Genomic DNA, 17,364 nt, shown 5'->3' on the forward strand with positions numbered 1-17,364 from the left:
TTATTATTAACATACATGTTTTATGGATAGCAATTACCATTTCTTCTGGTCCATTATCCCTTCTAACCTCTACAGATATGCACAATACTGAAATATAACCAGTAACCAGCAATTTATTTACAGTAAAGCCCTCATTTTTTCATTACAAAAAGTCATTTTGCAGAGGATTGAGAGGTTTCTGGAATCAAATGGATCACAGGACCCGAATCAGCATGGTTTTACTACAGGAAGGTCTTATCACCACTAACCAGGTAAATCCCTCTACTGCCCAATTAAATCACTTTAAATATCAACCCATTAATTTCTACTGTTCTGGTAATGTTACTACTCTGTCCTCATTTTCCTAGTTTTCCCCTCTTTTATGTAGGGCCTCAGGAGCTATCCTCACCCCCTTAACGACAGACGGGCTACAATGATATAGTTTTGACTCATACTTTGAAAGTTACTCCTTTAAGTTTACAAACCACATATGCACGTAATTTTTACTCACAAAACTTTACATCAATTTTGAAAAGGAGGAATTTTCCTTTGGAAAAGGATTGAGGAAAGTGCACACATAGATGTATCCTTGCTATTTGTGCAGGTCCTATGAACACTTACACACTCAGTTTTGGAAATCCAAAAGTATGCATTCAAATGCTCTACTCACTCCCATGCAACCCTCAGGAGGCACAACTCCCCGATATATGCATGTTGCCTTTGAAAATTGCCTTCAAAAGTATGTCTTATTACAATAACGAGTGCTGGTTCCTGCAGCTGTCCAGGTGGTGCCATGTCTTGAGTTACTACTTTCACCCTCCTGCAGTTTTCAACCTCCTCCTACCGCAGTCTCACTGCTTCTCATCCTTCTCAGTTCCTCATTCTAACATCCTCCTTCAACCTCCAGTTGAGCTCCACCACCCCTACTCACCAATCTGGCCACTGTCTTGATTTCGTCCTCTCCTCTACCTGCTCACCCTCCAATTTCTGCGCCTCAACTCTTCCTCTCTCTGACCATCACCTGATCACCTTCACACTTCATCACCCTCCCCCTCAGTCCCGCCCTACACTAACCACTCCTTCCAGAAATCTCCAGGCTGTCGACCCTCCCACTTTATCCTCTAGTATCTCTGATCTCCTCCCTTCCATCTTGTCCTCCGAGTCTGTTGACAAGGCTGTCTCCACTTACAATGCCACTCTCTCCTCTGCACTGGATGCCCTTGCATCATCCATCTCCCGTCCCACTAGGCGTACTAATCCCCAGCCCTTGCTGACCCCGTGCACCCGAAACCTTCGCTCCTGCGCCCGATCGGCTGAACGCCTCTGGAGGAAATCTTGCACCCATACTGATTTCATTCACTACAAATTCATGCTATCCTCCTTCCAGTCCTCCCTATTCCTCGCCAAACAGGACTATTACACTCAATTGACTAATTCCCTCAGCTCTAACCCTTGTCGTCTCTTCGCTACCCTTAACTCCCTCCTCAAAGTGCCCTCTGCCCCCCCCCCTCACTCTCTCCTCAATCACTGGCTGACTACGTCCGCGGCAAGGTGCAGAAGATCAACCAAATTCACCACTAAACCATCTCCTCCTCACCCTATAGCCCACTCCCCTCAACCAACCTACCCATGCCTCCTTCTCCTCCTTTCCTGAGATCACCGAAGAGGAAACCGCCCATCTTCTTTCCTCCTCGAAATGCACCACCTGTTCCTCGGATCCCATCCCCACCAACTTACTTAACACCATCTCTCCTACTGTCACCCCCCCCCCCCCCATCTGTCATATCCTCAACCTCTCTCTCTCCACTGCAACTGTCCCCTGACACCTTCAAGCATGCTGTAGTCACACCTCTGCTCAAAAAACCATCACTTGACCCTACCTGTCCCTCCAACTACCGCCCCATTTCCCTCCTACTCTTCCTTTCCAAGATACTTGAACGCGCTGTTCACTGCCGTTGCCTCGATTTTCTCTCCTCTCATGCCATCCTCGACAGAAACGGCACTATCTAAAGTCTGCAATGATCTGTTCCTTACCAAATCCAAAGGTCACTACTCCATCCTCATCCTCCTCGACCTATCTGCCGCTTTTGACACTGTCAATCACACCTTACTTCTTGCCACACTGTCCTCTTTTGGGTTCCAGGGCTCTGTCCTCTCCTGGTTCTCCTCTTATCTCTCCCACCGCACCTTCAGAGTACACTCTCATGGCTCTTCCTCCACCCCCATCCCGCTCTCTGTTGGAGTTCCTCAAGGATCTGTACTTGGACCCCTTCTTTTTCAATCTACACCTCTTCCCTGGGCTCGCTAATCTCATCTCATGGTTTCCAGTACCATCTTTATGCTGATGACACCCAGCTTTACCTCTCCACACCTGACATCACTGCGGAAACTCAGGCCAAAGTATCGGCCTGCTTGTCCGACATTGCTGCCTGGATGTCCAACCGCCACCTGAAGCTGAACATGGCCAAGACCGAGCTTATTGTCTTCCCACCCAAACCCTCTTCTCCTCTCCCTCCACTCTCTATCTCAGTTGACAACACCCTCGTCGTCCCCGTCTCATCTGCCCGCAACCTTGGAGTCATCTTCGACTCCTCCCTCTCCTTCTCTGCGCATATCCAGCAGATAGCCAAGACCTGTCGCTTCTTCCTTTACAACATTAGCAAAATTCGCCCTTTCCTCTCTGAGCACACCACTCGAACTCTCATCCACTCTCTCATTACCTCTCGCCTCAACTACTGCAACCTACTCCTCACTGGCCTCCCACTTTGCCACCTATCCCCACTTCAATTCGTTTAGAACTCTGCTGCACGTCTTATCTTCCGCCTGGACCGATATACTCACATCTCCCCTCTCCTCAAATCACTTCACTGGCTTCCGATCAGGTACCGCATACAGTTCAAGCTTCTCCTCCTAACCTACAAATGCACTCGATCTGCAGCCCCTCCCTACCTCTATTACTGAAAAAGGCATGAGCTAAATTCAAATTCAATAATAGAAGAAAATTCACTATAAGAGGTTCCACTGTAATTAACGAAAGTATCTCAATCTTCATCTTCCCAACTGCAAAGGCCTCAAATACAAAACCTACTATGCGTCCAACTTCTCCGTTGTAGGCAGCCAACTCTGGAACGCAATACCCCGTCACATCAGAACAACCAATGAACACCTACCCTTCCGAAAGCTGCTGAAAACTTACCTCTTCAAACAAGCTTACCCAAACAACCCAACTTAATTCTTGAACTTAATTCCTCACCATCAGCACTACCTACACTCCAATCCTCTCCTTCACATCTCTTCATATTGTTCTACTCTTTATAACTTGAACATCTCTTGGTACTTTGTACCATACTTTGTGTCATCTATGTGAATCCTTGTACCATACGTGTGTAACGATACTTTGTAACACAACTTGTAAGCAGCACTGAACTTGCTATTGAGCGGGAAACAGCAGGGTATAAATGCTATAAAATTAATTAATTAATTAATGCAGTAAACAAGACAAGTGGCCAACTGGATTTCTAGTTAGGATGCCCTGGGGACTGTGATATTTTCTTTTGCACTACATGAAGAAGGGATTGACGGAGCACAAAAAGCCTATGCACATCACCGTCTATGCAAATTTTGTGTTTTCTTAGTAGATTAAAATATATAAGTAACACAGAAACAAAGTGAAGATGAAAAGAAAGGAGAACGGAAAACGATTTTGGGGAGGAAAAACTCTTAAAATGAATAAATACTGAATAGTAGAAAACCCTACAAACTTCCACGTAAAGGCAGCTCAACAGACAAAAAGACAAGTGATAAATATGACTGCTTTATCAATAAAAAAACATCACAACTCCCAAAGTATCCTATATTTTTCAGTATTTTTGTTTACCTATTCAGTTCTCTTTCTGTCAGTCAGAGGCAAGGGTCCCTAAACAGTAGGTCTATTCCACTGCACTAGTCCTGGACATAAAAGTCAGACTGTCACTCCAGCGAGAAAAGTATAAAATGCAAAGCATTTGGAGATTCAGTGTCACTTTTTCAGTTCTCAAGTTGTAAAAAGCACCATATTTTATTTGATGTTTTGTGTCATCTCATTTTGTCATGGGTCAAGAGATTCTGATAGCTCAAAAGAAGGTCCTCAATGGAAAGGTTTGGGGACCATCATTCTCAGAACCGACCCTCCCCCCCCCCCATCAGCCTCTCTGATAAAGAGAGATAACGGCTCAAATGTTGTTAAAACGTGCAGACATACTGTCCCTTTGTACCCAAATTACAGTTTTAAATGCAGCAGTGACTCCTAGAAACATTTATATTTATTTATTTATTTGCATTTGTATCCCACATTTTCTCACCTATTTGCGGGCTCAGTGTGGCTTACAATACATTGTAAAAAATTGACAAAAAAGTTGAAAAGAATGTCTTAACCCTATTTTCTTTATTTCTTTTCATGTTTTATTTTAAATTTCAGATTTCTTGTCAATCCTGTTCAAATGTGGAGCTATTTCATAAGGCTGAAAAGGATGCATGGTTGTAAAGTAGAAAATGGGAATGTTTGCCAGATGTCTCACTCAAAGGGGAACTGAGTTCGATTCCCACTTCAGGCACAGGCAGCTCCTTGTGACTCTGGGCAAGTCACTTAACCCTCCATTGCCCCATGTAAGCCGCATTGAGCCTGCCATGAGTGGGAAAGCGCAGGGTACAAATGTAACAAAAATAAAATAGATACTATTGGAGATTCCACATGGAATGTTGCTATTCCACTAGCAACATTCCATGTAGAAGGCTTGCCAGGCTTCTGCGAGGCCACATTGGTGATCTGCAAGGGCCGCCTTCTACATGGAATGTTGCTAGTGGAATAGCAACATTCCATGTAGAATCTCAAATAGTAGCAACAGTGGAGAAGTGGCCTAGTGGAGGACTTTGGTCCTGGGGAACTGAGGAATTGAGTTCGATTCCCACTTCAGGCACAGGCAAGTCACTTAACCCTCCATTGCCCCATGTAAGCCGCATTGAGCCTGCCATGAGTGGGAAAGCGCGGGGTACAAATATAACAAAAATAAAATAGATACTATTGGAGATTCTACATTGAATGTTGCTATTCCACTGGCAACATTCCATGTAGAAGGCTGCGCAGGCTTCTGTTTCTGTGAGTCTGCCTTCCTGCACGTATGTGCAGGATGTCAGACTCACAGAAGCAGAAGCCTGCGCGGCCACATTGGTGATCTGCAAGGGCCGACTTCTACATGGAATGTTGCTAGTGGAATAGCAAAAGAGAGGGAACAAAGTACAAACTAAAGTCCAAACAAAAAAACAGCACCACGGGCCTTTAAAATGGAACAAAGTTCTTTAATGAATGAGCCTTGACCCGACACGGGCCGTGTTTCGGTGACTAGCACCTGCGTCAGGGGTCACAGTGATGACGTGGAAAACTTGGGGAATAACTCGAATATTTTCATCTACAATATTCCTTACCCCACGTCTCATGTAGTAAAAGCTACAAAGCACCAAGGCACTTTCACTTTCTGAAAGTGCCTTGGTGCTTTGTAGCTTTTACTACATGAGACGTGGGGTAAGGAATATTGTAGATGAAAATATTCGAGTTATTCCCCAAGTTTTCCACGTCATCACTGTGACCCCTGACGCAGGTGCTAGTCACCGAAACACGGCCCGTGTCGGGTCAAGGCTCATTCATTAAAGAACTTTGTTCCATTTTAAAGGCCCGTGGTGCTGTTTTTTTGTTTGGGCTAGTGGAATAGCAACATTCCATGTAGAATCTCAAATAGTAGCAACAGTGGAGGAGTGGCCTAGTGGTTAGGGTGGTGGACTTTGGTCCTGGGGAACTGAGGAACTGAGTTCGATTCCCACTTCAGGCACAGGCAGCTCCTTGTGACTCTGGGCAAGTCACTTAACCCTCCATTGCCCCATGTAAGCCGCATTGAGCCTGCCATGAGTGGGAAAGCACGGGGTACAAATGTAACAAAAAAAAAAAAAGTGAACCCCAGCTAAGAGGGCACGGCTGACTAATCAGGTTTGATCACTTTTTTTTTCTAGTATCATCCTCTGCCCTGCACCAAAGACATGCAAACTGAAATAACAGGATTGATCAGGCTTGCTAAGTTCTATTAACGGAATCCATTGCACTGTGGACACCGAAGAAGTCGTCCTTCAACTTAAAGGAATACAAGAATAAATAACTGCTTTGCCTGTACCACAGAAAAAGTGTATATCAAGAAACAAACAAAACCTAATTGAAAGTAAAAGGTATTACTCACATGATATTAAAAGAACAAAAACCACACAATAACATTTGATGCTGCTTTTGACTCCTAACTTGTCACTTGCTCGTAACCTTTATCTTGTCTTCCTCTCTTCAATAGTCCCTTTCCCTATGTGTCATTCTGTCTGTCTTAACCTTATCCCTTATTTGTCCTGTCTGTCCTGATTTAGACTGTAAGCTCTTTTGAGCAGGGACTGTCTTTTCTTCATGTTCAATTGTGAAGCACTGCGTACGACTGGTAGCACTATAGAAATGATTTATAGTAGTAGTAGAAGCCTGCCCTTGCAGATCAGCAACGCGGCCGCGCAGGCTTCTGTTTCTGTGAGTCTGACGTCCTGACGTACGTGCAGGACGTCAGACTCACAGATACAGAAGCCTGCGCGGCCGTGTTGCTGATCTGCAAGGGCAGGCTTCTACATGGAATGCTGCTAGCGGAATAGCAACATTAACATTCCATGTAGAATCTCCAATAGTAGCAACATTCCATTTAGAATCATTCCTATGTGTCCTTCTACCCTTATCCTTATTGGTCCTGTCAGTCAGTCCTGATTTAGATTGTAAGCTCTTTTGAGCAGGGACTGTCTTTTCTTCATGTTCAATTGTGAAGCGCTCCGTACGACTGGTAGCGCTGTAGAAATGATTTGTAGTAGTAGTAGAAGCCTGCCCTTGCAGATCAGCAACACGGCCGCGCAGGCTTCTGTTTCTGTGAGTCTGACGTCCTGCACGTAGAGTCTGACGTGCAGGACGTCATACTCACAGAAACAGAAGCCTGCGCGGCCGTGTTGCTGATCTGCAAGGGCAGGCTTCTACATGGAATGCTGCTAGCGGAATAGCAACATTAACATTCCATCTAGAATCTCCAATAGTAGTAACATTCCATTTAGAATCATTCCTATGTGTCCTTCTACCCTTATCCTTATTGGACCTGTCTGTCAGTCCTGATTTAGATTGTAAGCTCTTTTGAGCAGGGACTGTCTTTTCTTCACGTTCAATTGTGAAGCGCTGCGTACGACTGGTAGCGCTATAGAAATGATTTATAGTAGTAGAAGCCTGCCCTTGCAGATCAGCAACGCGGCCGCGCAGGCTTCTGTTTCTGCGAGTCTGACGTCCTGACGTACGTGCAGGACGTCAGACTCACAGATACAGAAGCCTGCGCGGCCGTGTTGCTGATCTGCAAGGGCAGGCTTCTACATGGAATGCTGCTAGCGGAATAGCAACATTAACATTCCATCTAGAATCTCCAATAGTAGCAACATTCCATTTAGAATCATTCCTATGTGTCCTTCTACCCTTATCCTTATTGGTCCTGTCAAGTCAGTCCTGATTTAGATTGTAAGCTCTTTTGAGCAGGGACTGTCTTTTCTTCACGTTCAATTGTGAAGCGCTGCGTACGACTGGTAGCGCTATAGAAATGATTTATAGTAGTAGTAGTAATTCATACTCTGGAAGGAATAAAAAAGGGATATGTTCTAAACGTTACACAGGATGGCTCCATGACTGAAGCTAAGAGCAAGGAAGAAATAAATGAAGAGTAACTTTAATACAACCCACAGTAAGTTATTTGATTCCTGCAATGTGACAGTCCAAACTTAATGCCATTGTCGGGAATGCGGCTTAGCAGCCAATATTTTGACAGTACACTACAGTAACTATAGCTATCGACACATAAACATCTCGATAAGCTACTCTGCAATGCCCCTATACACAGCAATGCGACATGTCACACAACATAGCTCATTGGCTTCACATTCCATATCAGTAATGTGCAACACAGTTGTTGAGAAATGAATATTTTGGGTGGAAAGAATTGAGGAAATTATCATCCCTAAAGTATCCTAAATAAAATGCTTTTCAATACTGACCATGTTACTTTTAAGTTAGCATTTTGTAGTGTTGAAATTGCTCCCTGCTACTCTCTTGTATCGTTGGGAACAGCCAATGTAACGAGAATAAAATTACCTCATGCTAACTGGGACTAACTGATCCTACAGGCTTAGTTACGATGTTAGAAAAGGCTTTTGCAAAGACCACATGGCCAAGATACCTCATCCCAATGGACAGAATTTACTTCACTCTCAAAAAACATTTCCATTCCCAGGTGTTTAAAAAAACCATAGGAAACACTGTGAACAAACTGCAATAATACTCATTTAACAGTAACATTTTCAATTGGAAAAGGATCCGCGATCCAATTTCCTTTCAAATATAGTTGGGCCATAAAATATTCAACAAAACTGCCCTGCTGCAACGACTAGAAATTCTTCAAAAACTCCAGGGCCTTCTAATATTGGCTTTACTGTTACTGAAACTTACGAGGCCCTTCTCAATACTTCCTCAGCGTTGTATGGGTTACTTCTTTTTCTTTTACTTGTTGCAATCCTGACAGGATTCACCTTTTCTATAAACAGAAAACAGTCTCAAGTTTCCGTTTTCTAAATCCAGTGGAATCATAGGAAAGATCTCAAAGGCATACAAATGTAACGTCCTGGGAAAGAGGCTCAATTAATCTTAGGGTGGCCTCCTAGAATAGCCAGTGAAAAGAAAAATATGGCAACATTGCTCACTTGTAACAGATGTGTGTGACTGGCAGTTGGCTATAGGATTTCACAGACAGAGGGAGTTTGCAGGCCAAATATCAAAGGAAACTTTATTGGTAGAAAATAATGAAAGCAATAGAGTCCATTCCCCCATCATAGACTCGTTCCAACCCTGGTCAGCCAACCCAATAACACTGACAAAATATGAAGGCACTCCTCTGCCTTTGTAAACTTCTGTTCCTTCTCATGCAAACCTCTGAGCTAGGGCATTCCTTGATTCCCTAGGACTGCCCAACAGGTACTGATTCCCAGTCAATACTTAAGCAGAATTCCTTCACTTGGAGCCCCCCTCCAGGGGATCTCTGAACCCGGGATCTATCTTCTGGAGACCTCTTGCCTCAGGGCGTCTACCCGCGCCAGAGGTTTTTTTTTGTAACTCTCCTCTTTGCACCTGTACTATTTCTCGAAATCTTTTCTAAGTAATAAATCTGGTATTTACCATGAATTGTCTGATACCTTTGGATTTTGTGACCTTTACACGACCCCTGATGCAGGCGGTTTCTCCGAAACATGGACCATTACAGGGTCTGATCAATAAAACACTAAGTTGATGCCCCCATTCTTGAAGACTCCTTGCACTTTTTTTGGTTTGTTGCTCTTTTAGGTTTGCTTCAGATTCCTTCTACTACAGGTTCCTGTGTTCTCATATTGAAACATGCCAAGACACTTACATGTACTGCTGAAGCCCCAAGGCCAACCACAACCTCAACATGGTCTGCTGACACCTACCAAATCTTTTTATTCTTCCATGATGGATACCAAGGTGGTGATGCTTTCTTGTGCAAGAAGGGCTTTTAAATTCCAATTGGGATCACAGTCTGAAGTGAGTTTTCAGGTAATTATTCAACACATGGATGACTGTGTTCACTGACAGTATAGCTCGTTTTCCAGATGTGCTCTTGACCAGCCAATTGTCCAAATAGGGAAACTCATGCACCCCCCAGTTTGCACCACAACTGCTAACCATTCTGTAAACGTCTGGTTTTCAGAATCTCTACAATCAACAACTAATTGCATTCATTCCCTCCACTGTACGCAAATAGATCTTATGAATATTCAGCACGAGACATCTTGACAACTTGAAAGGATTGTAGCCTTTGATGACAGAGTCTGGGGAACCCTTGCATAGAGCAATATGCGACTGGCGTGGTGTTTTCCTATTACAAATCTGAAAAATTTCCTCTTGGATACCTCTCTTTGCGAGTATATGCACTGTTTTTATATCCAGAGGGCACGGCCACTCTCCTTTTAGAAGGAAACGGATCAATATGCCTGGGGAAACCATCTGGTACTTTTCTTTTATGAGGCATTTACCTTTAGGTCTAAGCATCCCGCTGTTCCCTTTGGGATCAGAAATTTTTGGAATAAAATCCCTGCCCTCTTTCCTCTCCATGGTGGAACAGATTTGACTGCATTGATTCAAAGAGGGAGGAGAGTTCCTTACAAAGTTCCCGATGATGAAAGTTTCACCATGATACTCTCAGTGGGTTTTCCAATAGACATTGCCTCTCTCTGGCCCATATTACATTGCGAACCCAATGTCTGAGGTTATGAGGGCTAACAGTTTACATAAAACCTTAGCCTTCTTTCAACAGAAAGGTTCACCAGAATGGACCCTAGAATACTGGCTAGGTCCAGTCATAACACCGCTCAAGTTTTGGCAAGGCCTCTGTTGGTGATGACAAGATTGAGGTGGTGGGTGAACTCTCTTTGGAGGAATATTTCACATATAGCAGGAGAGAATTTAACAATGGCATGTCCTGATGACCTCTATCAATGCTCAGAAAGACCAAACAGAAGTAGGGATAGAGCAAAAAAAAAAATAGTCCTTGTTTGGTGCTTTTCCAGTAAAGACTTTATTATCTACTCTTTGGTTTGCTGGAGGTTCATTTTTGGTCCACCCCAACTTGTTTACTTTTGCTTTGCATACAAATAGCAGTTTTTTCCCATTTTTTTTTTGTGCGGACTCTATCAATGTTCGACCATGAGAGGAAATGATGTTTCCTCAATGATAATGAAACCCGAGCACCTGATACAGCTTCAGGACCCATGGAGGGGAGGGAAGGGGAGGGGAAGAAGTCAGTGCAGCTTGACTAGACTTAGATGAGCCAAAGAAATTTTCCATTTGCTCGTAACAGTCATGAAGACCCCAGGGGACACAAATAGGTATATCATGTTGAGGCCCTGGACACACTAGGTAAAATGTGTGAATGCTAGGGACTGACACTGTCATGTCACACCACCAACATTTTTCATAGCCATGGGAAGCCTTCTGGTTCTGGGGTAAGGGAAGAAAACAAATGATACAAAATCAAATGGTTTTGATGGGAAAACTTCTAACCAATAGCTGTACCAAAATCCTAGGTAAACATTAAAAACAACAGCAAACTCTAACAAACGGATTTCTAAGAAGGAAGAAAAGTGAAACAAGCGGCCTGGCATAAAATTTAAAAATTAATAAATAAATAAACAAACAAACAAACACACACCTCTATGATAGAAAAGTCAGAGATGACAAATCAAATCTACAGGAAAATATGAAATAGAAGTAGCTCAGCAAGACAACAATAATGTGTGAAGTTCTACACACATACTACTACTACTACTATTTAGCATTTCTATAGCGCTACAAGGCGTACGCGGCGCTGCACAAACATAGAAGAAAGACAGTCCCTGCTCAAAGAGCTTACAATCTAATAGACAAAAAATAAATAAAGTAAGCAAATCAAATCAATTAATGTGAACGGGAAGGAAGAGAGGAGGGTAGGTGGAGGCGAGTGGTTACAAGTGGTTACGAGTCAAAAGCAATGTTAAAGAGGTGGGCTTTCAGTCTAGATTTAAAGGTGGCCAAGAATGGGGCAAGACATAGGGGCTCAGGAAGTTTATTCCAGGCGTAGGGTGCAGCGAGACAGAAGGCGCGAAGTCTGGAGTTGGCAGTAGTGGAGAAGGGAACAGATAAGAAGGATTTATCCATGGAGCGGAGTGCACGGGAAGGGGTGTAGGGAAGGACGAGTGTGGAGAGATACTGGGGAGCAGCAGAGTGAGTACATTTATAGGTTAGTAGAAGAAGTTTGAACAGGATGCGAAAACGGATAGGGAGCCAGTGAAGGGTCTTGAGGAGAGGGGTAGTGTGAGTAAAGCGACCCTGGCGGAAGATGAGACGGGCAGCAGAGTTTTGAACCGACTGGAGAGGGGAGAGGTGACTAAGTGGGAGGCCAGCAAGAAGCAGATTGCAGTAGTCTAAATGAGAGGTGATAAGGGTGTGGATGAGGGTTTTCATCTGATCTACAAGGTACTTTTTTCTACAGATAATACTAGGTATGTCCTCTATATTTATACTTTATTATGTTGTGTATTTTATTCCATGCCTTGTCCTCATTATCTCTATGTGGTATAATTTCATATCTTTACATAATTCAATATTCTTTATTCTTTTAAAGTCATATACTCTTATATTTTTATCATATATTTTTTATTATATATTTTTTTTATTATATATACTTTGCATCTTTCATTCTGATGTTTTATTTGTCTAAATTTGTACAAGAAATTGTATATGGATGTTCAAGTTTTTATTCATGTTTTTAATTATAATTGTATTTTTATGCATGTCTTTGTATATTATATTATTTTATAGACCCCTGACGCAGGCCTCACGGCCGAAACACGTCACGTGTCGGGTCATTTCTGCTACTGTCAATAAAGACCTTGTTCAGGAAGACACTCATTGTAAAGAAAGAAACGACAGGTCTTGGCAATCTGCTGGATATGAGCAGAGAAGGAGAGAGAAGAGTCAAAGATGACCCCAAGGTTTCGAGCTGAGGAGACAGGGAGAATGAGAGAGCCATCAACAGAAATAGAAAACGGGGGGAGCGGGGAGGTGGGTTTGGGATGGAAAATGAGAAGCTCGGTTTTGGTCATATTTAATTTCAGGTGGCGTTGAGACATCCAGGCAGCAATGTCAGACATGCACGCTGAAACTTTGGTTTGGATGCAAGGTGAGATATCAGGGGTAGAAAGGTAGATTTGGGAGTCATCAGCATAGAGATGGTAGGAAAAGCCATGGGATGAGATTAATGAACCAAGGGAAGAAGTGTAGATGTGTACATCTGGTGTACTGGTCTAGAAAGCTTTTAGGGCTTTCTGTACACTTTCTCCAATTTGGACTCGGTGAGATGATATCACTCACTTTTAAGGGCGGAGGCACAAAGACAGCAATGAGGATAATTATCTAATGCAAATCAAAAGGCTTGTAAAAACTACAACATACAATAATTGACTGCCGAAGTGATGCTTTCTCTACCTTTTAAAGTCTATTTTTTGTTATCTGGAGACGGATTTTGAAGTCTGTTATAATTATTCTGGTTGAGGAAGTGATTGCCCTGGTTTTACGTAACATTTATACTCTGACCGGATTTGAACCCTTTCCTAGGTTTTGTTGCCTAGTTTTCCAGCTATACCTTTGAATGTTATGTTCCCTGAAGCAGCCATTCAATTCAGAAGTGAACACTCGGAAAGAATGAAAGACGACCACCTTCCCTGATGCAGGATTATCAAAACATGATTCATATCAGTGCTTGGTCCCTGAGGCCTATTTTAAGATAAGTTATGCGCTTGAGTTTCATGGACGCTATATTACAATATTAATTAAAAAAGTAAAATCAAAACCAGGATTGACGACGATGCATAGTGAAATTAATCTTAGTGGAGTTGCAATACTGAGATTCCCACCCTATGATAGTCCAAAAATTTCTTTTGTATGTTAAAATAGAATATGATGTGTTGATAACATTGATTTCAGCTTGTGTGTACACATCCTGCATGATTACAATTATTTGCCATTTTGTGTATCCACTTTTATGCGAGTATAAACTTATCTTAATAGTGCAACAGGATACAATGAACTCCTATTGCACTATTAAGATAAATGCGAGTACAAACTTATTTCATAAGTAAATCAGAAACACTGAACTGATGAAGAAATGGATTTGAATGTTCACCACACCAGCTTATCTTGTAGTTTGCTCTCTGATGGTCTTACAGAAATATTAAACACTTGGTAGTTTGGGGATTCATTAATTACTATTAGGTCCTGGGGAACCCTACTTATATATCTATATAGCCTGAACTACACTTCTAAGGAAGGCATATCCTGCTTGTACTTCAAAGATAAAATAAATACTTTAAACCATACCCATTCTAACATAACTCTTTAAGGGGGTATTTCACCAAGGCGTGCTCACGTTTTTAGCGCGTGCTAAAATTGGCCATGCGCTAAACGTTAGAGATGCCCATAGGAATGCATTGGCGTTCTAACATTTAAAGCATGCCCAATTTTAGCGCGTGCTAAAAACGTGAGCGCGCCTTAGTAAAAGGGGGTCTAACAGAGAAATGTACCTGTAACAATTTTTTAGCATTAAGAAAAGCAGCATTTCTGGTGCACTGCCTGCAACCCAATACCATCTGGATGCAGTCACGAAACCAGAAATGAAAGCAAAATTGTTTCCCCTTCCTTCCCTAATATCTAATCAATTCTATAGTATTGGGGATTTGCAGTTAAGTGTAGCTATTCTACTCTAGGCCCAGATTGTAAGCTCTTTGAGCAGGGACTGTCTCTCTTTGTTAAATTGTACAGCGCTGCGTAACCCTAGTAGCACTCTAGAAATGTTAAGTAGTAGTAGTAGTAGTATTTTCCTCTGAAATTTAAAGACAAAACGTGCTTTAAAAGTGTCTAAATACAAATGTTTATTTTCTTTTAATGTTTGATCCTGGAATACCCTGGTTGGTTTTCCACTGTATCACCGAGGCTACACCTATGGAGGATGTGGGACCATCTACAGAGATTTACTGTGGGACTCATTTGCATAAGAGAGCTCAAAAAGCAAGGCAGACAAGCAGAGGCAACATGCAGAAAACACAAGTCATTCAACAGTAAGACCAGCCCTGCCAAGGCAAATATCTGACCCTGGAATGTGAGCACTGTGTGAGCACTGCAGCTTGCAGATGGTAATAAATGCGAGTGGAAAAGACGACTGAGATGGTCTTGATGATCCTGATGCCATGCTGACAGTTACAGGAATTGCAAACTTAGGGGCCCCTTTTACCAAGCTACAGTAAAATGGGCCCAGCGCTAGTAGAAGCGCGTGTTTTTTGCCACGGGCCGAAGCCCCTTTCACTGCAGAGGATAAAAAGGCCGAAAAAAGAAATGGCCGTGCGCTAAGTTTGTACTTGCCACGTGGCCATTTCAGGGGAGGAGGGAGCACTTACCCAAAGGGCTCCCGCACTAACCCGGCAGGAATACTGCCAGGTAACCCCAATGGTAAAAATACAGAAATAAATTTCTGTAGTGCCAGAAATGGTGCACACTGGGGGGTAGAATTGCTGCAGGGCTGCTATGGTAGCCTGGCAGTAATTCCGGATTGGCGCGTGACAAACCTTTTCCGCACACCAACCCTTTAGTAAAAGGGCCCCTTAGAGCATACATAATATACCACAAACTAATCACAGGCATATAAAGCACAAAGTTGCAAACATACACATCCTATATAATAATTTGCACCTCCAAAGTTCCATGTCTGGCTGCCTGGGTTTGTAATATCTCCTGACGTCAGCCAGCCTCCAGCGTTCCATTCCCCCTCACTGTCCCGCCCTCACGTCAAGACATAATGACGTCAGAGGGCGGAACAGTGAGAGGGAAGGGAACGCTGGAGGCGAGCTGACGTCAGGAGGGACGTTACGAACGGAAGCCAGCGCCAGCCAGCCAGAGAACGGTCAGGTACAAATCGAGGGGAGGAGAGAATCCCGGGACATCGAGGGGAGGGAGGAAGGAAGGGCAGGTCAGGGCAGAGGAGAATTGATGGACATGGATGGGAGGACAGTAGAGGAGAGACTCGCAGGACACGGATGGGAGGGCAGGGAAGATAAGAATCGCTGGACATGGAGGCGAGGGGAGGGAAGAATTGCTGGACATGGAGGGGAGGGCAGGGGAGAGAGAGAGAGAAAAAAAAAAAAAAAAAAACTTGCATGACAGCCTTCCTAGGGCCCGTTTCATTGTTGAGGAAATGGGCAAGGTTCCACTAGTGTATACATACTGCGTTACACCCATATACATAGCCCCAGAGCACAGGTTACACACACACACACACACACACATACTCCAACCTAAGAGCCTCATACAGTGCTCACAGTAGCTGCACGCATACTAATTTGCGCACGCCTCTGACCCTGCCATGCAATCACACACAGGAAATATGAGTCATGACTAGCATGCCCCACTTGCTTACCTCCCCGTCACTTACAGTGGAATAATTGACTTGCGCAACAGTGACTGTGGTAGGCAGTTCCGAGGCATCGGCGAGCGTGGCGACTGTTGCACCTGTGCCAACCTGAAAAAATAAAAGCCAAATAGGTTATAAGAGAGGAAAAACAAGACCAAAGGGAAACATCCAATTTCAACATACGCCACATTCATACAAGAGATATCAAGTATCATTTTTATTTGATATACCGCTAACCAAAGAAATTTGTAGAAGCAGTTTACAAACAGCAACCCCGGCCTAGGTTACAAATTAAATTTAAAGGAAAAAAAAAAAAAGTGCTAAAACGACATCAGGTAACCAATCGCACCCCCGTTTACAAAGCTGCATGGCAATGTCAACACAGCTCATTCAAAGTGAATGGGCTGTGTTGGCATTACAGCACCAGCTGCCACTAGCAAGGCTTTGTATACGGGGGAGGGGGGGGGGGGGAAGGTCAGTATATCATATTATAGCTGCTGGAAAGTAAAACAGAGTGTCTTCAAAATATCCAAGGGTAAATTATTACAAACAGTAGGGATGAGGACAGTAAAGCAAGAGTACATATGTATATATTCACACTCACATATAATAGGGTGGGTGGGTATCAAACATATAAATGGCAAGTGAACGTACTCACTTGAAAATGCGCAGTACAGACTTCCCTCTCTGTCCCGCCCTCGCGTCAAGACGTCATGACGTAAGAGGGCGAAAAAGAGAGGGAAACAGAGTTGAATTGTCGGACGCCGCCGCTGCCTGGAAAGGAACATCGCGCGAAACAAACCTCCCCTCTTCTCCGCCGCCACTCCCGCCCCCCTCCTTATCGGGCCCCCTGCACTGACCTGACAGCGCCTCTCACCTCCGTGTGGAAGTGCTGCAGGCAGCAGCAGAGCGATCTGCTGCTGCCTGTAGCGCTTTCACACAGAGGTGAGAGGTGCTGTTTGGTCAGTGCAGGGGGACCGGCACGGAGGGGGGAGGGAGCGGCGGCGATGAGGGTAGCTGGACATGGGGGGAGGGCAGGGGGGAGAGGCCATGGTTGCTGGACTTGGGGTGAGAGCAGGGCACAGAGGAGGGTTGCTGGATATGGGGGGAGGGCGGGAGGCCAAGGGAAAGAGGAGGGTCGCTGGATATTGGGGGGGGGGGGGGGGGGGAAGAATCAGTGGACGGGGTGAGGCCAGGGGAGAGAGGAGGGCTGAAATACTCGCCCGTTTTTACGGGCTTAACGGCT

At 43.9% G+C, this 17,364-nt stretch overlaps 1 protein-coding gene across 6 annotated transcripts in view; it reads right to left on the reverse strand.

Moving 5' to 3' along the window:
* The window catches only part of NRF1 (nuclear respiratory factor 1), a 139,621-nt gene that overhangs the window by 63,956 nt on the left and 58,301 nt on the right, over positions 1-17,364 (reverse strand). For 4 of the 6 annotated variants that reach the window (XM_030216052.1, XM_030216050.1, XM_030216051.1 and 1 more), the window contains exon 8: positions 16,125-16,226. In XM_030216052.1, the coding sequence (XP_030071912.1) occupies positions 16,125-16,226 (102 nt within the window). The remainder of the gene's footprint in view (positions 1-16,124; positions 16,227-17,364) is intronic. The other 2 variants (XM_030216055.1, XM_030216053.1) reach the window with 1 other exon arrangement.

Source organism: Microcaecilia unicolor, chromosome 10 (genome assembly GCF_901765095.1).
Source record: "Microcaecilia unicolor chromosome 10, aMicUni1.1, whole genome shotgun sequence".
Taxonomy (NCBI): domain Eukaryota; kingdom Metazoa; phylum Chordata; class Amphibia; order Gymnophiona; family Siphonopidae; genus Microcaecilia; species Microcaecilia unicolor.